Source organism: Anopheles merus, chromosome 2L, assembly GCF_017562075.2.
Source record: "Anopheles merus strain MAF chromosome 2L, AmerM5.1, whole genome shotgun sequence".
In the NCBI taxonomy this organism is placed as follows: Eukaryota; Metazoa; Arthropoda; class Insecta; order Diptera; family Culicidae; genus Anopheles; species Anopheles merus.
The window spans coordinates 30,108,316-30,134,818 of NC_054083.1; the positions used below are offsets into that span (position 1 = coordinate 30,108,316).

Here is a 26,503-nt window from a genome sequence, read left to right on the forward strand (position 1 = left end):
GAGAGCGTGAGAAAAGCTTTCCGAGCTCCTCTTCGATGATGAGCTCTGCGTTCCGCCGTAGCTAGAACGTAGTGTCGGTAGAGTTGGACGGGAAGGCAGAATAGCCGCGGGAGTGCATGAATCAAATTGGAAAGCGACACACGCACGTGTGTGCGGAAGAGGGTTGGGAGGACGAAGCACATGCTGTATCGAAACGGTGCTTCACTTTCCGTAGTAAATTGTGTGATCCACGAACTGGGTGGATCGTCTCATCGTCTGGCGTTTTTTTTTTTTTTTGTTGGAGCTCGACGACTCCCTGTAGCAAAACTACTCCGTGCGGCTCTTCGCGCGTTCCTGTTATTTCTCTTTTTAGCTGGGAGCAGCACACATTTGTTAAGGTCGGGACGATGGTTCGGAAAAGAGATAGAATATAAAGTACACACACACAAACAAATTAATGAGAGAAGGGGGCCCGGTGGGGTGAAATGAATGTCGATCAAGTGTGCATGCCCTTTCGCTTGCTCCAGATTAGCCTGAACATTGCACCCAAGGCTCAAGGTGTCTCGTTTTCGCAGACGCGTACACGCACTTGGAGCCTTTTTGATGGGATGGTCTGTGGAGCGGTGTGTGCGGTTGTGGTGCGTTTATCGAATATTTTAGGGGATAAATTCCAGCCCGCGCATTTTTGTCTCTGGGATATGGATGTGTTCCTCGCTTTCGCTCATTCTTACTACTTCCGGATTTTTAAAGAATGATTCAAAAAGCGGTTTTTTGTAATTGTAAGGCGAGATACGTGCATTTGAGCTTAGTAGCTTAGTAACCTTTATGGGTACCAGAAAAAACTAATTTTTACTATTATTTAAAATACAAATTATATTTATTAAACTTGATTCGGTTCAAATGAGTTTGTTACACCAATTTTAGTAAATTACATGCCACCATGCCTTTATCACATCTGACCTTTAATGGTAAAAGGTGTTGCAAAATGTGGGTCGTAAATTGTGGTTGTTAAACGTGTGCCACACACTGCACTGAAGTAGATTCCTCTGGAGCAAAACAAAACCCTCCCTACCTCTACAACACGAACAAAATCCAGCAATAACGCGCCTTCCGTCTTAATTCGACTCTTCGACACCGTCCCGGGAAGCTAACCGGAAGCCATCACGACGGCGGACCTGCCTTTATGTATTGCCTGCCTGAAATGTATATTCGGAATGTGTTATATATTTTGTCATCGTCTTTTTCCTCGCTGTGACTTCATCTTTGGGCGGTAGTAAGAAAGAACCAAAACATAAAAAATACAGTCTTTTTTGTCGGCTGGGTGACAGAGGGAACTTCTTTTTCCCGCTCTCAAAACGCACCACTCTTCGCGGTATTGAGGGAGAGAGATAGAGCGAGAGATAAAAGTGTGAGTGAAGATGATCGCCAGCCAGAACAAGATAAGATGATCGAAAACGACGAGTAAAATGGTGGCGCGCTCGGTGTCCGAGGGGTTCTGCGTTCTCTTTTCTTCGTCTCCTCATCCAGTTTGTAAAAGATTTGGATTCTCCACAACACACACACATCCATACATATATACGTACACGTACGACGCACCAGTGCGAGACGAGGCTTCTCGCTCCGTGTGTATTTGCTGGCTGGCCTTTGACTGTGAGACTATTTTGCCCCTTGCTTGTGAACTCTTCCTCCTGTCTTCACCGACGAGCTTTCATCATCATCATCATCGTCAACGACGGTTTTCAGAAGAATTTGCACGAAAGCCGCACAAGGGTGTAGTACCCGCTGCGCGTAGAATGAAGAAATGTGCGACGGGTTTTTTTTTTGCGTGTGTCTTTGGCTCTCTTTGCTCTGCGAACTCAGACAACTCTCTCTCTCTCTCTCTCTCTCTCAATCTCCCGCTCGCACTTGAGCGGAGAGCGTGCGGGATGTGCGTATGTGTGGTCGTCTAAACGGCCGCCATTTTGTGCTGCGCCGTGCGACCGAGAGGTACGCGCCGGACGGTTGCGTCACGCTCACTCCAACCGAAACGCCGCACCGAGCGTCGTACGGCAGTGTGCGAGTGTGAGTGAATGGAGAATGTCACTTGGGCACCGTTCCGCTCTTGACGGTTTGCTTTTGCGCTTCCTGTGCCTGTCGCCTTGCTGCTGCCTGGGATGGGATGAAAATATGTGCAACTACAGCCTTTCTAAGGAATCTTCCGTGCGCCGCTTCGGGCCAAATTGTGGATTTTCGCTCGCGTTTGATTGCAAAACTTTCCCAAAGGATAAAAAATCTGGTTCTTGGTAGCAACGGTAAAGATGAAATGCAAATGGTTCCAAAAAACGGTTATAAAATCATTTTGAGCCTAATGCAATATAGTTGATTCCAATGGTTTACTTCAATAAATATAAAACTCTTTTACTTCAATCAGCGCGGTTAGCCTTTTTTTTGGAATTTGTGCACCTTAGTACGATAAAAAAATAAACATTTCGTAGGAAAATTAACTTCAAGTCTCACAGATACATACTCACACGTACGTACAGATATTGAGCACACACTAATTCGGTATTATAAAGTTAACAAGACAAGCATGCATACGGGAGAGTACCGCTTGGTCCCGAATACTACACCCCGTCGAAGGGAAGATACCGTTGATGACGATGACGACGATGACGATGGAGAAAGTAGCGTGGGAAAGAAACGCCCCAGCCGCAAGACAGTTTTCTTGAGCGTGTTTTAGTTTTTTGCTTCTTTTCTTATTTTTTGTGTATGGTACACTTCATTCTCATCTCTCTTTTTCTCTGCCTTTGTGCCCTTTCTATCCGTATCCTTTTGCTCCCATGACCAATAATAACGCTACGGGTTTCCCGAATGGGCCAGTTGGGTTTTCCATTCACAAAATATTCGTTTTTTGGACTGGGGCATCCGCATTAGCATTCGCTTAGCAGCCGTCTTGCGGGTTATAATCCTTTGAAGTTATGAAACTGTACATTGTAATTAAATTCCTATATTTTGTGTACCTCCTTTGAACCCAGAAGTTCCTGTGAGAACTTAGAAAAGCCTTTAGAAGCTAGCAAATCTCTGTGTTTCTACTAATTTGTGTCTATTAAACAGTAGAAAGCTATCTTAATTAACATGCAAAATATGTTTCCTTATTAGCAGGACCTACCAAACAAATTATCACATTTCCGGTACTTTTTTTAAAGCCTTCAAACCATAATATATGACATATGGCTCAAGGGCTCAACAAAAAAAAAGACGAGCAATAAGCAATTCAACACACGTAAAACTGGAGAATTCAACCTAAAACATAGCAAAAAAAACCGTGCAGAATCGGTTCCATTAACATCCCGTGCTAACGGAACATGATGTACCTCCCGAAAGATGGATGGTGTGTGTGTGTGTGTGTAGGAGAAAAGAAACCTACTCTACATGTATTCATTCATGATATTCGGTTCCTAGGCATGGCTCCCTCTTTGCAGAGGGGGAAGCGAGGCAAAGAATCATCGTCAGAGCACTACAAAAAAAGCCAGACAAGTGCTCTCTTTCGTCGTCAGCCATTTCGGACGCGTACACACATCTTGTTGGCAACCGCAGCAACAGCAGCAACCAAACGCTTCCCGCTGTCGCGCATATGTTTGTGTCGCGGAGTTTGAGCTGGGAATGATGGACACAGTGTGACCTAGTTTGGTCGTTTTTTTATTGTTTGTTTGTGCATTAATCTCTATTTGGGGCGCACGCAGGCCCGCATGAATTCGAGTTCTGTACTATCATTCTATTTCCTCATGTACGTCCATAGCAGCTCACTGGGAGTGTTATGTTTTGGAAGAATTGGAGCCTCCTAATCTGCTTCCAATTTTCGGCTAATAGTCCACAGCCCAACGATACACATTTTGATATGACATTGTCTCTGTGTCTGTGGAGAGCTATTTGCAAAACCGTGCCATCGCGCGGCAGGGAGAAACAACTTTGAGAAACGTAAAATATCGCATTCCTTTATAATTCCACCGTATCATCTCCGGTTTCTCGGAATTCCCCTACATCATCATCTCAACGCCCATTTGCGTAGCGCAGTAAAAAAAAAACAACCATCACCGACACCACGGATGATGATGACGATGATGATGATCATCGTCGTCTCTTTGCGAGATCGTTTTCTTTTGAATTGTGATGCTGCTGTGTTGCTCGTTCTGGGGACCAGACTTTGAAGACTGGATCGACACCACCAGCAGCAGGTTCGCTTAGTCGGTGTTGTTCGCATTTATCTCGCAGGGAGCTCTAATCAAGATGTCGGTGCGTTTTTTGGCAACGTTGCGAATGTCCGAATCAGACATTTTAAGATGATGAAATGTTTTTTTGCAAGAGAATAAATCGAAACTTTGTTTTTAATAACCTGTACACTCATCAAAATTATCCTGTTAATATCCTACAGAAGTGCTGAATGATTCGGTCGCTTTAATGTTTCTCCTAAATAGCTTCCTCCCTTTTTTGCATTCTTACCAATTACTCACCTTTCCAAACATGTTTGGCACATCACCAGGCCACCCTGTCTCTGTGCCCCAGCGTGTTGTTGTTGTTTGGCAGGCACTGTTGTGTTGTCCGTCTATCAAGACACACACGCACACACACTGCTGGCTGAGAATGTGTGCAACAAACCGCACCAACCGCACTTGCTCCTTGCATATGCAGTGTGCGGCGGCAAGTTTTATGTAAATTTATGCACCTTGAAACCCGACCAAAAGAGTTGAGTGGGGATAAAGGGGGGGGGGGGGTAATGGGAGAGAGGATCGACAGGCACAAACATAGGAGGAGAAGAAGCACAAGGATGGTGGGGAAGAAAAAAACGAGCCGTGGTGAAACATTTTTCGCCGTAGTGGCTTCTTTTTCTCCCCTTTCGGTTTCTGCTTCTTCTCAAATAAACGGTTTTTGTGTTCTGGTTGTTTGATTCCTCTCTCCCTCTTTCTGCCTTCCCTCTCCCCATCTCCACACACACACACACCTCCAGCCCTCAATGGACGCTTTTTTGAACGTTGCTAGGCGGATTTCTCGGCGTGCGGAGACAGTGAGAGGAGAGGGTTAAAGCACAACTCGATGCACACACCGATACAGCAGCGTATGTAAAACCCCTCTTTCCCACCCTTGGATACATGATGGTATGTCTCGGCCGTATCCGCCTGTTTGGGGAGGGTGAGCTTTTTTGTTGTTGTTTTGGCGCACTGTAGCTCACTCTTTTCCCCACTTCCAAAGAAAAGAAGGAAGAAAGAAAGGGTTTCCTCCACGATATGGTGCTCGTTTGCATTTACGAAAGCTGAGAAGAAGTGGTAGAAAAGGAAGGTATAATAGTACAAGCATATGATGTAAAGCAAAGTAAAGAAGAACAAAAAAACACTCACAGAATCATATCGGGGTTTGGGTTGATCTCTCTATCTCTCTCTCTCTTTCTATCTCTCTTTCTATCTCTCTTTCTTCCTCTTTTTCTCTCTCTATATTGCTTCTGCTTCTGCTGGAAAAGATTTCGTTCCCGTGCACGGCGTGGAGAAGAAATTAAAAGGCGCACGGTCGTGTCGTGTTGTGCGGTCTTGTTTTCGGGCTGTGAGCGGCATTTTTCATGGCCTCATCATACCTCACCTTCCGCTAACCGCTTCTGGCCCTGGCCACCGCTCTGGGTAGAGCGAGAAGCGGGAGGAACGCCCGAAAGAACTTCAATCTATTTTTCTTCCATTTCTTTTCCACCCCATGTTTTCGGGCGGAATTTCGTTGCTTTGTGAACGAACGAACGGGGGGAGTGCAAGAGAAGATCGTTTCCCATCTACCTTAGTAGTAGTAGTAGTAGTAGTTGTAGTTGTGTAGTAGTAGAAGCGGCGGTAGTAGTACCAGCAACAGCAGCAGCATTTGTACTAGTGCTTCCCTCTAGTGTTCTCGCTCGGGTGATGTGCAACGATCCAGGGGTGGTGTGGAGAATGGGGAAAAAGGCATGCGGGGACGAGAAAGAGAATGAGAGATAGGCGCGTTGGTTTTGTTTCTGCCTGTGTATGAGTGTGTACAACATGCCTCCGCCCCACCACATGTTGGGGATTGACTGCAGCAGCATTGGCATCGGCGCTGGGGGGCCCTTTTTTATCAATGGATTTAAAGTTTCATTCATTAATGATTCCACGCCGCGCGCGCGATCATCAACGACGACAACCGGGGGGGAGTACGGCTCCCGACCGTTGTTTGTGAGAATGTTGTTTTTCGTCGCCTGCTTCTGCTCGTTTTTTTTCAGGTGGCGAGCAGCGAGAGATACGGCCAGAGAAGAGGGAATTTTGTTTTTTCCCGCTTCTTTTGCTCTTCTTTCTGTATTCTTTTTTTTTCGTTCATTCGTTGTTGTTAATTTTGTTTTTGAATTCGGTTTCCCCGCGGTAGTGCACTCCCCCTCACCCTCCCCACCCCTCTGGGTTTGCGAGCGAGCTGCATCTTTTTCCTCTGCGCGCGCGCCTCCGTTGTCTACTGCTGTTCGTTCTGCGCGCCCCGTCCTTGTTAATTATGTTATTGCGTCGTTCTTGCCAAGGTTTTCTGTTCTCGGAAGGGGAATATGTTTCTTTTTGTTGTACTCGAATGTTTGAAAAACTTTTTGATATTTTTTGTATATTTCACTTCATCGGAGCGTTTTATTTAAATATTATTACTTTTTATTCGCAAAAAAAGTTCAAATGACTAACATTTTGTTTCCTTTTTTTCTCTTCTATTTCACAGGTATGTAAGGTTCAAATTGCAATGCTTCATTTGGCGACAAATAGCCAACACCACCGGATACGTAAGTTCCCGGAAACAGAAACTTTGAATGGTGGTACTGAAAAATAAGAATAAAATTATAAGAAAAGGAGCCAAATAATATTAGCTGTAGAAACGAAATTGTTTAAAAAATATAAAATACCTTTTTTGTTACCACCACCCATTTTCAACACTACCCTCGACCTTAGCCCACACCACCCCATGCTCCTCGAATGCTGATGTGGTGTGGTGGCGCAGAGCCCGATCCAAAGGAGGTCAATCGAATTCCACATCGTGTGCTAAAAGGGGCGAGTGGAGCAGGGATGAAATGAGGAATGCTCTTCCACTTATTCCTCCTTCACCTCCGGGTTCGGTTACCGATCAACAACCCCTCGCGTCGCCTTCTTGCTGTGGCTTTCTCGCTCACTCACACCGACAGACCGCGGCCCGGGACCGCATCGGTATGCAGCGTCGCCGCCGGTCGTGATGACGACGATGATGACGATGACGATGATTGTGCCGATGATGGTTGTCCAGGTATATCCGTGGGAAAAGTCAACAAAAGTGCAGCCCGCGCGAACACAGCATGATGTTGTTGTATGTATGTAGCCGTGTCGGCAAATTGACTGCTTGATGCGACTGCCGAAGAGCGAAGAGGACGAAGCGAATATTGCAGCCCCCCTATATCGGTGTGAGGGAGAAAGAGATAGAGAAAGAGAACAAGAGCGAGAAAGAAGGCTCCTGAACACACAGGCACATATATTCGTGTATGTGTGTTCATTTTGGTGCCGTTGATGCTCCCCAAAAACGGTATTTATGTACTTTTGGGAAGGGCAGTTCGGGGGTGGTGGTGATGGTGGTAGCTCAATGTTGTTTGTTTTGCTTTTTTGAGGTTCCAATTGCGCTTCTTGCGCTGTGTTGCTGCTGTTGTATTGTTGCCCCCTTTAAAATGGGTCGGTGGAGGAGGGAGGGGGAGGGCAACGAGGGCGCCCATCATGCTGAGCACACTCTTCACTGGCGGGATCACAGGTGCAAGGGACGGTTGCGGGAAGTTTACTGTCTATACAAATGTAATTGAAACACATTTTTGAGGTTCGTCGCCTTGAACCTTCTGTTTTGCTGCATTAACTTATTGTTTTATAATTCGTTCTATTTAACTATGGTAAAAAATTGTTCATTAAGCTTGAACTTCCCTTTCCCGCCCGTCGCATCGTTTCCATACGAAAAAAAAAGAAACAACGAAAACATAAACACGCTGGCATCATATCATATTCACCACTCGAACGACGACAGCGGCATATTTTTAACCCCATACCCCCCCGAGGGCATCGTACTCCATCGGAGAGTGTACTGTCTTCTTCCCCTGCTCAGTTACCAGGAATCTGTCCAAGCCAGCCCAAACAAGACGAAAACTCTGCACTTTTCATGTGCAGCACTGTGTCCAACCTCTCCTAGAAGCGGAGGCAAAAGCGTTGGGGAGGGAAGAACTCAGCCTGCTGCCGCCCTCGCCGGTGCGGGTCCCTCGCTCTGCACGCTCTTTCCATTGGAATGTGGCCTCCGAAGGGTTTTTGGAGCTCTTCTTTTAGGTCTGCTTCGCCGCTGGGGTAGGCTTGTGTTTTGTGGCTCCCATTTCTGCGGAGTTTTACCTTATACACACTCTTCTTACCAGTCGTGCGATCGCGCGCGCCATTCACTTCTTGTGTGAGGAGTACTGAGGAGTGTGAAGCTTTGGTCTGGTTTAAGGGGCGCGCGTTATAGGGAATAGTAGCCAATTGCTAAAGGGATAAATTGATCCAAATCGTTAAATGAAGTTGTCCAGTTGCAGAAGAATTGAGAGTTTGGAGTTACCAGTTTGGAAGACAATTCTTCAAAGAAAATTCTTTTGTTCACCAACCATATTTCGGTATGAAAAGGAGCCAAACTTTTGATAATATCATTAAAAACGTGAAGGAATTTGGCGCAGAATATGATCTGGCACGACTTCTCCAACTCAGCAATAGACGATCTTGATGATCTCGCCTTGCGAACCGGTACTATCCAGGCGCTACATGGATGGATCGGTAATTCTAACCGTACTACTTGACCAAACCCCCCAAAGCCCCACATTCCTGCATAAAAGCGAGCCCACGAGCAGCACACAGGGGATCAGAACACATTGGAATGAACGGAGCCAGCAAAAGGAGAAAAGACGCGTGGAAATATGCTAGTCAAGCGGCGGGAGGACTCCTCGTGGGATATAACGGGTTTGGCGGTGGCGTTCGGGAAAGGTGTGTGTGTGTACACATTCCAAGGAAGCCGTGGTGTGTAGAGGAACACGCGTCCACGCGTGGTTGTAGCAAGAGAGTATGGAGAAGATTGTTTTGCATGCCAGAAATGTTTATACTTCCACCTTCTCCTCCTTCTTCTCCCCCAGGGGAACAACAATTATCACTGTTTGTGTGGTTTGCGGTGGTTCTTCTCCGCGAATAGTGTAGCGAGGAATTAAATTGCTCCAAAGCGCTCTGCCTAAGCTTCCAACTTCCGATACAAAAGATCGGCCAATAGCGCAGTTACATTGTTGCCATTGTTGGGCACAACATGGAGGAGGAATATTGAAGGGGAAGTGGGTTTTTTGTTATTGGTAATACATTCTTTGCCACAAAACACAAGCGTTTCACGAAAACACAACCGGGGAGGTCTCTGGAGCAAACAAATCGATCGCCGCTGTAAGCTTGGCTACACACCACGCCGCGCCCCCCTCCAGAGAGGGAGCGGGTGGTGGTGTTTTGGGTTGTGGCGGGGGGGGGGGGGGGGGCTAGTCGGATGTCAATGACCGACAAGTGAACCAGTGTGTCTGTTGATCGATAGCGAACGAGCGTGCATAAAGGAGAGTGCGTGCATGTGGCACACACACACACACGCACGCACGCAGAGCATGTATGCCGGCCGGCCGGCATACCCAGGGTGTCGTCGTTATAGGTCTTCTCTGTGTGTGTGTGTGTGTGTGTGTGCATCGGAATCGTAAGGAAGCAGTGGGAAGGCAGACAAACAAAAACCAGCTCTCCGCCTCTCGCCCGTACTCCCGGAACGGAACGAAAACAATTCCCCTCACCCCAATCCCTCACCCATTCCCCACCCTTACTCCATCAGCCTCATGGCTGGAGTTAACGACGGGTTTATGGGCAAGCCAAGCCCCGCGGGACAGAAAGAAAGTCTGACTTCTCAACGCAACTTACCGCCTCCCCGCATTCGGCCTCCCCTCCGATTGAGCTGGGCGGTGGGTTGTGCTCTGGGTCCTTCACATACCTTAACTTTCCCGACCGCTTCTTCCCTCCATTTCGCGCGATCTCTCTCGTCCGCCGCGAAACGACGATCATTTGCCGCCGCCGTTCAAAACGTAAGCGAAATCAAAGGGATCTCTTCCTTCCATTTACATTTAGAGAGAGAGAGAGAGAGGAAGAGAGTGAGTAGGGGAAAAAGGACCATGGCATGGGGTGGTTTGTTGAAGTTTTGGGAGAGATGAAGTGTGCACCCAGATGTAAGCGGGTGGGAAAGCAACAGAAGCAACCCAGCAACTCGATGGCCGTCTTCGTCGTCCCTGTGGGCTTGGGAAGATGCGTGCGTTGGGGAGATTTACATTTGAAGAAAGGCTGCTTGTTGTCCAGCCTCTCTCACCAAAACCCCTTCAACAAAAACAACAAAAAATTGTTGGGCAAAAATCAATTGGCCAGAAGGACAGAAAGATGCTGATGATGATGATGGTGATGGAGTGTGATACGTACATGGGGAAGAAGAGCATGTTACGACGAGCTGGGGATAACAAAAAACTCGTAACACCGCGTTCCGTTCTGTCTGCGGCCCCCGGGAGCTCGGAGTTGTGTCCTCCCGTTTCGCGTCCGCCCTCCGGTCCGTGTTTTTGTATGATCGCTTATGGTCATGGGTTGTGGAAAAGAAGGAGTCTCCGTCGTCGTGATATCAAACAGTGGGGAGGGCAGCACAGGGGCGGGCGGGAGACGCTCACAACAAAGCTAGTTCGTTCATACCAATTCTTCTTCTTCCCTGTGTTTGTGTGAGTGTGTGAGGTTCATCTTGTTTCCGTCTCTTTGGGATTCCCTTCGTTTGAAGCCTTCGCTTGCTTGCTTTCTTCGCTCGGGCGGCATCTCCGCGCCGGCCCCGCTACCTTGGAATGTGTCCTGTCCTTCCCTCGACAGTCTATCTCGCAGCAGCAACAGCAGAAGCATATTTTCATTGGCTTTTATTTCTTCCTTTGTTGTGGCCGTTGTTTCCTCTCCCGTTTTTCTTTGCATAACTCCTTTTTTTCGATCATTTCTACTGTTCTATACTCTTGTGATCTGCTCTTGATGCGTTTGCTCTTCTACATTTTCTTATAACATGCTTCCTTTTTTAATGTTTTTCGTCTTTAACATACCCGTCTTTTGCAAGTCTTTTTGCTGTCTGCTGCTGCTGCTGCGAGCTTTTCTTTCCATTTATCTCGCGCGCGCGCGTGTGTGTTTATACGCTTTGGGCATGGAAATGATGCTAGTGCTCTTTTCGCACAAATCTTCTCCTGTCGGGGTTTGTTGGACGACAGTGGGGTTGCCCAAGCTTTCCGTCTTTCTGCTCGCTCGAAGGTATTTATGTCACCTAACGGCCACTCGGCTGTGATGATGGAATGGAATGCCTCCTTGGCTTGTTGGGGCTCTGGCTGGGGTGGCAGGAATTGGAAGGGAAGAAGCAGCCGCGGCGCAGAAAAGGAAACATGGTTCGTAGATAAAATAAGAGAGAGAAATAAAAAGCAAAAACAAAAATCCAACTAGAAATCAACATCTTTTCGAATCGGAAGAAAGCAAAGCGAAGGAATAGGGATATGCCATACTCCGTGGCGTTGCGACGGCAGCAGAAGGAGAGAGAGAGAGTGTGTGTGTGGTGTGTCTGGTGGCGAATGCCAAATTGTCATACGTTGATATGGGGCTTGGCGGGGGGAAGAGAGCATAAAGGAAGCACAGTTGGTAAGTGATGGTATGCCAATAAAACACTTGCCACATTCCACAGCCGCCGATGGCCGCGATGGCGGGGCGGCATTTTACAGTTAGATTTGTGTATGCATATTTAACAAGCACAGTGTGAGCAAGGGATATGCAGAGGATGGCCGGTGATGCTCCAAAGCGAACCGGACAAACGCTGGGAGTGATGTCCGCCCGACCGGTGCGCGAAGAGAACCGGCTTTTTTGAGGTGGATTCCTTCTCGAGAATCTTTTCTCTTCTTTGGGGGGGCCTTTTTTGTTGTTGCTGTTGTTGGCTTGCTCCGAACCCAGTTCTTCCAGTTGGAAGTTGGATCGGGCTGGGGCTTTGAAGCCAGCGATCGCGGTGTGGTCTCGGTGTTACTTGTTATGAAGCGTTTTCCGGCTTGCGAATGGGGTGTATAGACTGAAAAACATCCCCGCAGGGCACGCTAAATCCAGTTTGAAGGCTTATGTCCTATCAGGAGAATTGTTTAAGTGCAAGAATATTGCAGGAGATACAAATTGATCAACAAAGTTATGCCCTAAATTGAATGCCCTATACATCTTGAGACTCTAGAACCTTTCAGCTAACCATATTCTTCCTTTATCCTACCCTATGTCTTTGCAGAGATTGCTATCCGCGTGTACTGGAGCACATCATCAACACACAGTCACCGCAGGTACTGTGCCGAGATTACAAGGAGATTCTGGGCACGCTAGACATCATCTCCACCGATCCAGGTAAGATAACTGAACTGAATACAAAACGTCGATTAAAACTATGCTCAAGATCTGAAACCAAAGCTCATGAATTAGGCCATCATTGAAGAAGTCACTGGTCTGATTTATGTCCTTCTCTCCCGTCTACTTGCACACATTTACGTCCTGCTGTTTTGGTGTATACTGTTGCACCACAGCAGGGCCCTTATCGCACGTTAGCGCGCAAACCCTGCTATTATTATCGGAACCTTTCCGCTTTCCATTTGCCTGCTGCTTTGGCGGTAATGCATTTTACGGACAGCACACTCTCCAAAATTAACCACTTGCACAAGAGAGGCGCGCACTGGTGGCTGCAAAAGGCGCAGCAACTTCCCCCGAAGAGGAAGGAGCCACCGGACCCGACCCGACGATGGACGGCTTTGTTTTGATTTGATAACAGAACGCGAGCGCGCACTTGCTGCAGCCGCAGACGATTATTTTTGCCACGGTCGCGCGGGGTTGTTCATTGCGCCATTCTTCTCCTTCTCTCTCTCTATTCTTCTCCCCGCAACAAGGGGTGTAAAATTGAACATGAAAACAAACTGTGTTTGGTGAGAGATACAGGATGGATAGCGGATAGGGGGACGTAAATGGAGTGAGGGACGCACACTAACAAAATTGCATTTGTTTTGTTATTGCAGTTTTGCGCCTTCGTCGTCATCGCCGTCGTCCACGCTGTGTGGCGGCGGCGTCATGTGTAGGAGCTCTGCTCTGCTCTCTCTCTATCTCTTCCTCTCGATTGTTTACGCTCGCCTTCGGTGATTGTTGCTTTGCCTTCATCCTTCTTATTCCGGGTGTGGTGTTTTTTTTTTTGTTTCGTTCTGTTCTGTTCCATCTGCGAAATCGTTTGCGCGCGGGTCCCTGTTTTGCGTCCTCCTTGGGTCATTGAACGGACACAAAACAGGCGCCGAAACACGCAGACCTAATAAAAAGACAAGCTCTCTGTGCGTCGTCGTGGGGCTGGCCGGGCCAGCATCATGTGGGCAATTGATGTTTACTTGATGATTGCTGACTTCAAACAGTGGAGCTATTGGAAGTCGTTTTGTTTTGTTTTTTATTATTATTATATTTTTTTGAGAATGTTCTAGACAGAGATTAAAAGGAGGACTTAAATTACTGCTAGAATTGCATTTCTAACATATCAAATCCTGCTTTTAAGGATGATGCAAGATTCTTGATTAATTCCTGCTAAATTTTCAGGTGTAAAAAAAAATCCAAGAATAATATCCAAATTGTTCGTTACACTCTGAAAATAGACCCCTTATTTAACGGCTTTCCAAACGACCCCTCCTTATCATTCCTCTTCCTCCCTCATTACATCTTGGCAGCGCCTGGGTAGGTTATTAGCTAGCGCCAGTAGCCGGTAGAGCTGCAAGTAACTTCCAACCCACAGACACAAACCTCAGCAGACGTGGCCAGAGCAAAACGACACTGTGTGGGAGATGGCGGCGTGGATATTTTAATTTACCGCTTAAAATAGATCCAATCGACCGTCGGCAAGGCACGTTCCAAGGAATTGCATTTGCGAGCGGACGGCGGTTGCATCTTTGTAGCGAATTCCAAAAACCTTCACAACGCCGCCGATGCCCCGCGATGGAAGGAGAAAGCAGACTCTCATCTTCCCGCTTTGTGTTTACTATTACGATCTCTCTTGCCTCCCCCCCTTTGGCCTTAAGTAAAGAAGAAAAGATAGAAAACACACACGAAACATACTGTCTCCAAAATAGAACGGCGTGTGCTGCGTGGTCGGTCTAACACATCCGAAGGGGGGACCGACCGAACGCCGCGCACCCATGTTACGCCATGTCAGCTTCTTGAAGACGGGGCGTATAGGATGCGCCAAAGCGCGACCCCCAGCAGAGAGGGATACAGGCCCCAAGCAGACAGACAGTAGCGGAGGGTCCCCAAACTCTGCTGCCGCCCCATCCGGAATTCCCCGCAGACTGACTCGCACGCAGCAGCCGCCAGCCAGTGAATGACACAAGAACACTCTCTAGGAAAAAGTGGTTGATGGGTGGGAGGGGGGGGGGTAGAGTGAAGGTAGAGAAAGAATCTTTTCTCGGGCGCGCGCGTTGATGCTGGTTGCTGTTTCGGGAAAAGTGCGCGCTCGGTGTGTTGTGCTGCGCGCTGGCTGGCCTGGCGGAGGGTGTTCTATTTTCGGTTGCAATGTATTTTCCTTTTAGCCGCGTGCAACCGCCACCGCGCACCCTGCTCTGCTGCCCCCCTTTTGCCCCGTGTAAGAATTGCATGATGCGCTTCACGATCGCGATCCTACTCGAAGCGCTGTAAGAGAGGGGTGGATCGCATTTGATCCGCCGGGCGCGCCGCACTGACACACACACACGCCGACGGGGTGCGCGCGGGATGAGCATGATTGCCGCTGAAGGGTAATTTGAGACTCCCCAGGCCGTAACTTCCTGTCTGGCGGCCGACGACGACCACGACAGGGCCCGTGAGAGAAGAGGATTTTTGAGACTGTTTCTTTCAAGACTGCAATCGGTGGGAAGGTGTACACAGTGGTGGTGGTGGTGTGGCACCATGGATCTCAGGCACCGACGTGAGTGAAGAGCACACATGCAGCGCACGCAACGTGCATATGTTTTTAGTTTCATTCCACTATTGTGTGTGTGTGTGTATCTTCCCTTCTTCCCCGGTGTGTTCGAACGATGGTTCCGTATCTTCAACATCCGGTCCCCTCGCTAGATATGATGATGCTCTGCTTCTGCCCTATTATGCCCTTCTTGGTGTTGAGGCCCATTTCTAAAGATAGCACAGGGACCTCTCGCACTCTTCCTTCTAGCTTGTCTGTTCTGCTCCCTTCCGGAATCTTCCCCGAAACATGTGCGCCCTCCTTTTCTGTTGTTGTTTGTTGAGATACATTTCTGTTTTCGTTCTTTTTTGTGCTTTCCTTGGGCTCATCCTGGAGCTAAATCCCGGAGCGGGAAGAAAAAAGCTTGTAACAACAGCTTTGTTTTTTTTTTTTGGAGACAATACGAAAACGGTCAATTTTTTCGATTTCTTTGTCGACCCGGTACACCCTAAGCATTGGAATTGATTGGAAAGTTGGTTGTCAGCTTGTTTGGTGATATCCCCCCGTCGTCGTCTTCGTCGTCGTGTGTTAAGAATATATAACCTAGAATTTCGATCGAATCTTAGGATGTTTTGTTGTTGTTATTTACGACAACCGAGTAAATGAAGAACAGCGAGGAAAGCAAAGGGACCTTGTGTGGTGTGCGGTTGTAATTACTGGGAGCACGGGGAGAGAGAGAGAGAGAGAGAGAGAGAGAGAGAGAGAGAGAGAGAGAGAGAGAGAGAGAGAGAGAGAGAGAGAGAAAAGAAAGGGAACGATCATTACAAGGAATCACGGCAAACAACCTAAACAGGGCGAGCGGAAGGAAGCAATCCATCTTTTCCTGGCTAAAAACAGAATGATGGCCCCCGATGACTCTACTGCCTACTCTGGCACCCCAGCGCAGCCATCCCCTTGTGTGGAAGAAATATGCTGTAGCATATTTCTATCACCAGCAGTGACGGGAAGTGACGCAGCAGCAGTCGTTGTCGTCTTTACTGGACGGCTCAGGTTTTTTCCCCCTGGTGTGTTTCTTGGAGGATTTACTTAGGCATTAGAAGCACACTCGATGAGATAAATCTTTCGCCGTCCAAGACGTTTCTGTTTTGGGTGGTATAAGAGATAGAAGAGGAGGGGGGGGGGAGGTTCATAGACAAGTGGCACAATATTCCCCATTCGGCTCGAGCTGTAATATAATTGTTTTATGCGTGCCGCCCTAAACATCGCACCCGAAATATCTTAACATCGCACAGAATAATCCGCCTAAATGTATGCAATGCTCTCGACATGTTCGGTATTCATTTTATTGGATTCCAATTAGATTGCATAGCTACACTCCAATCAAAACTTTCGCTGTTCAATGTGGTTTAAAAAAGCGATAAAAGTATCTCTTTCCATAATTAAACGAAGTATAGCTCGCGTAGTGGAAAATGGCACACACCAATGTGTGCCTGGTTAGCATACGTCACGCCGGTTAATTAGGTCTGTACGACAGCCTCTCGATGCGCTGTCGATGGAAGGAGGTGTTCTATTTTTGATAACTGCCTTGGAGCAAAATAGGCATCTTCATTGACCGTAACGTAATTTTGCTTATTCTATCTTCTATTTTATATACATCTTTTACCCTTTCCCAAAGCTTCCAAAATTCACAGGAAGCAGGATGGATGGCGCGAATGGTGCTGTGTACCGATCGATGCGCTATCAAACGAAGAAGGATATCCTATTTTTGGGTTTTGTTGATGGCTCTTAGGAATAGCGCGAAACGATTTCCAGGGCCCAAACATGCAAAAGCGATAGATGGGTAGTGCTGCTACTGTCACCAAACCGCTTCCCACCCCTCTCCCGATCTCTCTGTTATGGGTTATAAATTAAATTTCTGTTTCTTGTGGGGACAGGGAACACAGTGCGCTGCGAGGGAATGGTGTAGCGTAAGGCACTGTCTAAAAATAGATCCTCCTTTGAACGAACCCTGAACGTCCCTTAAGCTGGTCCTCGAAACAGGAAACTACCCATCCCAATGGGGGAGCCGTGTAACTAAGTTAGCGAAAGGACAGGATACAAACCAAATTCTGTAAGGTTTGTTGCTAGTTTTGTTTTCGTTTTATTTCACTCAATACCAAAGTGATTTTAGCAATAAAACATACAAGAATTTAGCCCGCCGAAGCGTGTGTCTTAGCGACATCAGCCGCCACTGCACCAACGGAAGCCAACACTTAAACGTACGTCCGGACGTACTTCCGCTCGTTTTAGACCTGCGACATCACCACACACGATGGTGGCGGCGACGGGTTCGCGCTCCGTTCCTAATGGCAATTCCTATTTTGGGTTCTGTTTTCTGCACACGCAAGCAAGCAAGTGCGCGTCGTTTTGGCATCGTTCGGCGGACGCGCACAGAAGAGTTGTTGGCGTGAGTGTGTGATAAATTGAAACTTCCTTCCTTCCGCCTTTTGTGATGTCATGGCTAAAGCACGCGGGAAAGACGGAAGGACAAAGTGTGTACCGCCGGCGGGGGCCGGTTAATGTCCAGCAGCTTAATTACGATGATCGACAGAGCGCAAGGGTTAACAGTTTAAGAGCGCATACATTTATACAGAAATAGATTTAGATTTCATACCATTGCAAATTACCCCGACTTTACAGTTTGCATTTAATCAATCATTTAATAATCCCGTTACCTTGGTCTTTCTCTCTCTCCGTCTCTTCCACAGGTCAGTAACATGTAGAACCGATCATCCCAACAACACCAGCTTTCCCACAATGAATGGGGTTTGGGTAACGTACACAAAGAAGAGATCCCCGCACCAACTGCAATTTTGTTTCTATCTAATGTTTTTTTTTTCTTTGCTTTTTTACCGTTTTGTGTCACTCCAAAGAAGAGGCTCTTTAAACGCAAACCGGAAAATAAAGCACATGTGTGTCGGGGTTTGCTTTTTTGTTTGTTTGTTTTTGTTGCTGCTTCCATTCTTGTGCCCTCGTCCTCACATCTCACTGCTTTTTTTATTATTATTTTTTCAAGCCCAAACTGTCAATCATCTCACTTCCGGCAGAGCAAGGGTTTACCGCAAGCGGCGAGTCGATGAGAGTCTCCAAAATGCTGTGTGTGTGTGTATCATTTATTCTGTGCAGAGACCGGGCGCGCAGAGAGATACAGAGAGCAAGCATAAAGAGACAAGTGGAGAGAAATTGAAGAGAGGAAGAGAAGAGAGTCCACTTCTATCGCATTTCCGTCCCGTGTGGGTTTTTCGAGGACGGGATGACGTCGTTGCTTTCTGGTCTCGGTGGAAAGAACGAAAGAGAAAGAGAGAGAGAGAGAGCAAAATAACTAACGAGAGAAGGGGCGAAAGTGTGAAGCGCAATTTAGGCGGAAGTACCATGTCCGGTGGATCATGTTGGCTTTTGTTTTATACATTAAACCCTTTGTGAGTGTGTGTGCTGCTGTTTTTGCCCTGGTGGGATCGATGTCCGCGAATACACTTTGGGTAAGCACACACATCGCACACTTCATTAGATTTGCAACAAAGTATTTATCTCTCTCTCTCTGTGTGTATGGGTGTCTCTTGTATGCATTGGTTGGTGCACCAGAGCACCCAGCAGAACAACAAATGCGATTCGTCACCGATAGTAAAATCTATTTTTCTTTGCTTCTTTTAAGTGTCCCACAACCACCGCTCGCTCACTCACTCACTCACTGATCGTGCCGAAGCTGTCGGGTGGTCTGGTGTCCATTACTGCGATTAGATTTGCTTCATTTACCGCCGCCGCTAACTCGCCCACGTCCAACGTGTGTCCGCGCGGCGTTGACTTCCGATTTAGCACCGACGACCGAGAAACCGACGCTTCGAGCATCCGGTGTCGCCGGCAATGGAATAGTGTGGCGTTCGTTTTGCGCGCTCCTTCCCCGTCACTCCCAAGCCAAGAGCCTAATTGATTGTGACACCTACCGCACGCGACATTTAAAACAACACAAAACAAAAAACAAGCCACAGAAGTACAGCTTTTTCTTTATGGACCGGTCGGGTTGCCAAACGCGATTGCTTTTGCCCCCCCCCCCCCCCCCCCCCCCGGGCTCGCATAGTGTCTAGGTGCACTGACGCTCGCTTGTAGAAGGTGCAGTGCCAAGCAAGACAAGCAAGAGACGTCTTACGGCGAACGGAAATAGTGCAGACATCCGGAAGCTTCCTCCACCCCGTTTTGCATTTGGTTTTCCTTCTTCCTCTCCCACAAACGGCGGGAAGGTGTTCAGCAATTGAACAAATAGAGAATCGGTCATTAGTTGTGTTTCTATATCCCTCCTGTGAAACGAACTTTCTTCCAGTATGGCTTCCTGTTTTCTACCGTTTTGTCTTGTCACCACCGTGACTCGGGCCAAAAAGGAAATGGTGCAGTGGTGGCTATAATCAATTATAAATTAAACGTGTATTAGAAGACTGAACAAGCACCATCGAGCATTTGAGTTGAAGTAACGTTGCATTTTGGGACATTTTAAAATGGTTTTACGATTAGCTTAAGGTTTCAAACTATATTTTCATATCAATATGAGCTTTTTCTGCTCTCATTAAGTTGTGACATTTCCATTAGCTCCATCCAATATAAAAACATCAGCGTGCCTAGAGTTCAGACTAAAGAAGCTTTTCTCTTTTTAGTACATCGATCAATCGATACATCGAAAGCATATGGTGTGACATACGCCTCGTATTGTCCTTACAGTGATAGAGTGGCCAATTTGAGCGAAAGGGGGATGCTGAAGTTGTCGCCGAAAGCTGAAGCTGCGCCCCGCCTACCCTGTTGTTACCCATTTCCCATTTGTATGTATCCACACACAAATCAATAGGCGAACAAATGAATGAATGGTGGGATGAATGAACGAAACACGGTTGTTCTCATCTTCCTTCCCCCAGCATTTGCTCGCAATGACACCGGACACCGGCATGCCGCGTCCTATAGACACATACAAACGCACCTCAACACAGAGTGCAACTAATACAAATGATACACGTGAATGTCGCCTTACCCCGCATGCCTACTACTTTATCCACCATGCCGCCATCATTATCGGAACATGAAGCTCGCTGATCGATACAACAACATTCCCTTGTTCTTGCTCTCTCTCTCTCTTTCTATCCTTTTGCTTCACACAATCGGTGGCACTATATTGGAAGCAGAAAATCACGAGCACAGATGATAGTAGAGAAGCGGTCGATGCGACTGTTTCCCGGGCGGTGTGTGAATTCGTTATATGCACAATTGAAACATGCACTATATGAAATAGGTTTGCGTTTGTTATGCCATTGCAAAGCAGACACCACAGTGATAGATATACCATACCATGTAATACAATATACCATGCATAAAACCACCGCAAACCGTTAGTTTTTTAGAAACAATTAAAGCTTATTGTTGAAGCGAACGATTTGGCACACGCAATTACACCAAACAATGTATGTCCTTTTTAAAGAATGGAAAGCTATAGCATACGTGTCTTGTCTTCTTTAATATTTTGCACGCAACTGCCGGGTAAACACTTCCTTCCAACAATTCCTACTAATTTACTACAAGCAATGGAGACGCCTGGTGTAGTATAGAAGTGGCTTAAGTTTTAAAACAAGAATAGAAATAACGGGACAACACGAAGGAGGCTTGGATAAATTACTCTACCGTGTTCCTCCCTGAAAGCTCCCGAAAGCTCCTTGCTTTGCCAGGTACGAGTGCGATTAGTTTGTGCGTGCGCTAGTGCTTATAAAGCACGTTTTCTGCTCTTGCGAGAGTATGATTGGTGATTCTGAATGCATGTGTGCTATATAACCAGTATCAGCTGAAAAATGATCTTCCGCTGGCAGTGATAAGAGATGAAGAGAGTATCAACGCGGCCCCATTCGTCATGCGTTTTGACTGGCTAAATCTTGCTCTCACGCCCGCCCGAAATAAAAAACGGTGGCAAACGGTGTGGGTTCGGTCCCGGGTCCGTCCCGGGCACAAAAACCAGGCGCGCCCTTTTCATCCTGCCCGTGCTTGTGTTGGTGTATATGTTTGTGTGTATGTGTTTGTGTGGGAAGAGTAAGAGAAAGAGCGACGGTGCTGCTACTCCTACTACGCTACCGCTCAAGGGCAAGAGTGGAATTGGGTTGGGTGAAGCGGGCCCAAAAAACGTTGGGAGTTTCTTTGGGAGGTGTCCTCCTTTCTCCTTCTTGTCCAATGTTCAAATGCTTTCCACATGCAGTTTAATGAAACCATCCGAGAAAAAGATCTACCTCACATGAAATATTTTAGTACGAATTTTACAATAAAAATACTTGCTTTTATTCGTTCCACAAACCAGCGTTGAACATCGCTTCTTTCACCAATCAACCAACCCCGAGGCTCGGTTGTCACCTGTCCTCTGCCGTTTACGTAATAATCCATCAAAACTGTGTGGCCGCTCGGAAAGACGGTAATACGTTGCTCGCCGTGCCTGTCTTTGCGCTTTCCCACACTTCCTTGGCGGAGCCGAAGTTGCTACCATTTCACAACCACATGTACAATAAAAACGCACACACATGCACACATATCCTTGTACAAATTCTCATCATTGTCTCCTCATCGCGATAGCTCCTGGAAGCATCTGTGTGTTCGTGAATGAAGGTGCGGAAAAGGGCCATCCTGCGGATTTGAACAGCAAGCAAAAAACCCTCACAACACCCACACTTACACACACACATACGCTCATAGAGGAAAATTTCCTCTATCTCGTCCTCGCTGCCAGCGCTTCGCTTGCGTTTTGCTCTCGCTCGGCACCGCCCGAGAGGATGCGCCGACTTGTGCGTCGCCATGGCAAATCTCAATCTCACAGGACCTCCCCGGTTACTCTCTCTCACACTCGTTCTATCCTTGAGGAAAAACTGCCTCTGTGTGTGCGTGTGCGAGCAAACAAAAACAGAGAGAGGTATTTATTTTGCGCGTGTAGAGCACCCCCTTCAATGTGTGTGTTTTTTTTTGTTGTTGCCTTCTTTGCGTAAAATATGTGAGAGAAATGAAAAGCGCACGAGAAAACGGTACCACCAGGCAGAAAGATTTCGGTGAAAATTCGCGTTCGACAAATGGAAAAGAAGGAGCATAATGATGTCTGCTCGGGTGAGCATTATTCATCGTATTTTCTACTTTATTTTTAAAGTAAAATGTTAAGAAAGTTTAAAAAGAAACATAGATGACAGAAACTACATTGCCTTTTATTGGCTTGAGAAAGAAAAAAGACAATTCCATGGGTTTTTTTAAAGTTATTTTTTATCCAAAAACGTTCAATAACTTGATCAATTGTGATACGTGTCTGTGCACACGTTCGCTTATAGCTCCTCACATGCTCCAAACATTCCATTATTAGTTGGACACATGTGGAGAGCTGAGATAGAAATAACAGTTGTTGATTTTTCGATAAACTTTAAACGGAAAAACTGTAGAAAAAAACCGCCATTTTTACATGCGTTGGAAAATAATTTTGCGAAAAATAATTATCGATAAACATTTCCTTCGGCAGAAAAGCTGTTTCCAGCAAATCTTTATTGAGTTTGCTCTATTCAAATATCCTCCCTTTTCAGTCGCTTTTTCGCGAAAGCCCCACACCCACATACACACAGAGGCAGCAAGTTCCGCCCTGACGCGAGTCCCACACCCACGGTTTTACCGAACCGCTCTCACTCTCACTTCATTCAATAAGAAGATTCAACGGTTAATGGTGGCAGCAGCATCCTTAAGATGAGCAATTACTCTTATCGTACGACAACGGCCGAACGGCAGCCATCACCACCGCCAGCCCCGCACTACGACCAGCGCACATTTGTAGGGTGGTAGGCACGCGCAGGATCGCTCTTGCCGCCTTCCCTGAAGGGACAGGTGCTGGTTGTAGTAGTAGTATTAGTAGTAGTAATGCGGGAAAGACTTCTAGTAGTAGTATTTCCAGCATCACTAGTAGTAGTGGTGGTACTGGTAGTACGGTAATGGCACATTCAACCACCACTCGCGTATATGCGCGTTATCTCTTATCAGTGAGAGAGGGCGAATGTGTTGTATACGTGTGTTTGTGTGCGCAAAGGACATGCCAATAATGGTCCTGTGTACCTTAATGGTCGTGTTGCATGCAAGACCGTACGTCCCTAATCGCCCACCCATCCTCCCACAATTGGTCGCTGTATGTGTGTGTGTATTTGGCTGTGTTAGAAGCAACATTTGCTCTTTCCGTTTTTCCGTTAAATCTCTCTCTCTTGCTCTTCTTGAAGAAGGGACACATCGATGCTGCAGGGAAAAGGGATGCTGAGCATTTTCCGACCTGTTTTCCGCTCGTTTTCCAAGATCAGAAGGAATACAGTGGGTGGGAGTGTATGTGTGTGTGTTAGTGATGGAATGTAAGGGCGCTTTTCTCGTGTGTGTGTGTGTGTGTGTGTGTGTGTGTGTGCGTGTGTTGTGCCCCGTTTCGCACACAGTTGGTGTGCCGAAGTCCTTCTAATGGCTCTCACGCTCAACCCTCTACGACCACGGCGACGACAACGGCCGTCACACTATCATAATCACCCACATACTCACACGCGGGAGAACAATATCATCCCGTTTTAGCTGTTGCTTTGCAAATGTGTACACCCAACAGCACACCAACAGCGCGGCATGCACACTCGCAAAACACATGTGTGTGTGTGTGTGTGTGCGCCATCTGGTGCGGTGTACGTTGGAACTACTCCCCCACGCGAAAAAAGCCAGTCGACGGTGCAGCATCGGCATGTCCAGTTCTGCCACAGCTGGGCAAGAAAAGGAGCCTCGTGTGTGTGTGTTGTGCGCTGATTTTGGCTCGGGCGAGGAAATACCAATGTGCGGCGGCTGGCGGCACACAGTGTGGTAGTACGCGAGTAGCGAGTGTGATAAGATGACGAGCCAGCGCCCCAGTACACCGTGTGCTTGTGATATTGTTGTTCCGAAAACGGTCAGGATGTGAGATGCATCCCGCGGGTGCGCTTGGAAGCATCGTTATCACATGATACGGGAGCAGTATGGCTGTGATAATAGACCTGGCGACAGTGAGTCTCGCGGGTCACAGTTTAATGGTGTGCATTGTGACAAAAAAAACGTGATCGCGGATACCACCTTTACACAACCAAAGAAAGGTTCTTGTGACAAGAAAAGGCGAAGGAATCTCGTCGTGGTGTTCGTAAAATGGAAAACCGTATTGAATTTCCTCTGGATCATTTCTCCCAAATCGTGGGTGAGATTTCTGAACTGAACCATCATTTCGCACCTGACCAGGACGTTCGGTGCTGCTACTGTCAGAAGGTACATGACATAACCTCGATTTATTAGGGTGTAGCGTCCAGCCCTCTATCTTTCTCAGTGCTGCTCTCTCTCTCTCTCTCTCTCTCTCTCTCTCTCTCTCTCTCTCTCTCTCTCTCTCTCTCTCTCTCTCTCTCTCTCTCTCTCTCTCTCTCTCTCTCTCCCTTTTTGCTGTGCAGTAGTGGAGGAGTAAAAGATAAACGAGAGAGAGACAGTGAGAGAGCGCAAGATATGTTTGCAACAACAAATCTGCTGCTCCCTTGTGGTAGGCGCGGAAAGGTGATGGAGGTGTACGCACGGAAAGATGTCAGCATAATCGACGTCTTGAAGTGCGTTCTTTAACTACCAACGCCCAATAAAAAGTGATCTCATTGCAATTGTAGATGCTGGGTGTTTGGAAAACTGTTGAGATTTTAATGAAAAATATATCAAATCGGGTGTCTTGCAACAGCTGCTAGCTTCTGCCTGTTTTTGGACAAGAGAAAGTATGGAAAATTCTTCCCTTTGGGGGACGCTCGAGCATAAATCAACCGGTTGGTTTTGGTGCTTTATAACCGCATAGTAACTGTCAGCTTGATAGTTTCTAAAGGACAGCGCTCTCCTTTTCGCCCCTTTCGGGTGCTTACCACATCTCCGATTGATCGATCCCGCAAAAACCAGGGGCTGGTGCTTTGGGCTTTGATAATGGTTTCCAACCGTTTTGAAAAGGAATAGTTTTGTGAGTTCTTTGCCCGGCCCTACCGCCCAACCCGTGCAGATCGATAAGTAGGTTCATGGTTGCTGATGCCGCAAACCCCAAAAATGTTAGTATGAGGCGGTTTTTGAGGATGCCATTTATGTGTGTGTCTAAGGTAAAGGTGATTCCATTGAAGACTTTTGTGTGACTTTGAGTTTGAGTTTCGGTGTTTCAATGGTTCGCCACTCGTACCCATAGGTTTTTGATTGAAACACACTTAATACGTTGAGCATTGCTCGACTCTTTTGGGGCGCATGGTGTGTGGTTTTTAGAATAAGGGGTTTGTGCCTTTCGCTCTTGCCAGCTCCACATCCCAACCGCCGCACCCTTTTGTGTGGCATGATAATGTAACCCTTTACCCATTCCTCACGATCAGCAGGACATCATAACCCCTCTGATCCTTCATAGTTCAAGCAAAAATGCTACATAGCGTTCCTTTCCGATAAGGAACAAAAAAAAACTGTTTTACAACAAATGAATGAATGCGCCGTTGCTCGACGCGGATCGCGAATATTACCTTCTCTCCTGCAGCAGTGTTAGATGATGAAAAAAGTTACACTCATTATTACTGCTGGCTGGCGAGGGCGCGAATCGGGTCCTTTATTTTTCCCAGCGAACCCCCCACCCACCGCCGGAGTGCTGTGCATCCCTGTAACCGATGAAAAGGTAAATTAATTAGCCAGAAGTAGTAGGAGCCGAAGCGAAGGCGGAGTACCTACCCACGAGAAACCAAATTAATTTGAAATGAAACGCAAACACCGTTGAAACTCTCTCTCTTTCTCTCTCTCTCTCTCTGCACAACACTGTATAATATTGCGTGTACTCTTGTACGGTTCGCGCAGTGTTGTGAGGAACCGTCACACACCGCTTAGAGGGTAGTGATGAAATCGACAAAAAATAAAATTGTGTACGCAAGTCTTATTTCCACTTAGGCTGCTCTTGTTTTAAGCAGTAGAAAGGACCGTTCTGCCCCCAATATGGTCTTGTTTACCCTTTGCCCTTGTATATGATATTCTGAATCGATGAATGAAAACTCACCTGTGGGAAGTGGTTTGTGGTTTTGTTTGTTCCCCAATTCAATTGCCCAAAACTGTTGCAAATATTGTGTGCTTTACTAACATTTCCCTTTTTTCCTCTTATTTCTCCCTTTCGTTGCAGATGAATCCGTACGGCTGTATTTGGCCTGCTGGTTGCAGAAGTACTGCGCGAGCTGGTTTGACCGAGACCAGGACCAGCAGAGCATATTCAGCAAAGCGTTCCTGGAGAAGATACTGCAGATCATCGTCCGTTACCTAACAGACGAACCGAATGTAAGTGTGCAATCAGTCAGGGACACAGTGCGCGGCGGCACCGAACGTGTAAAAGTGATTAAGAAACTATCACCACTCCCGGCCCCCATTACGACGACAGCGAAGTATCAATAGAATCCTCCCGCTTCCTTCTGATGAAGCAACAGTAATC

At 47.0% G+C, this 26,503-nt stretch overlaps 1 protein-coding gene across 7 annotated transcripts in view; it reads left to right on the top strand.

Moving 5' to 3' along the window:
* Nucleotides 1-26,503, top strand: part of LOC121593912 — a 123,579-nt gene that overhangs the window by 85,218 nt on the left and 11,858 nt on the right. For all 7 annotated transcript variants that reach the window (XM_041916682.1, XM_041916686.1, XM_041916684.1 and 4 more), the window contains 2 exons: nucleotides 12,322-12,434; nucleotides 26,201-26,352. In XM_041916682.1, coding sequence (XP_041772616.1) covers nucleotides 12,322-12,434; nucleotides 26,201-26,352 — 265 coding nt within the window. The remainder of the gene's footprint in view (nucleotides 1-12,321; nucleotides 12,435-26,200; nucleotides 26,353-26,503) is intronic.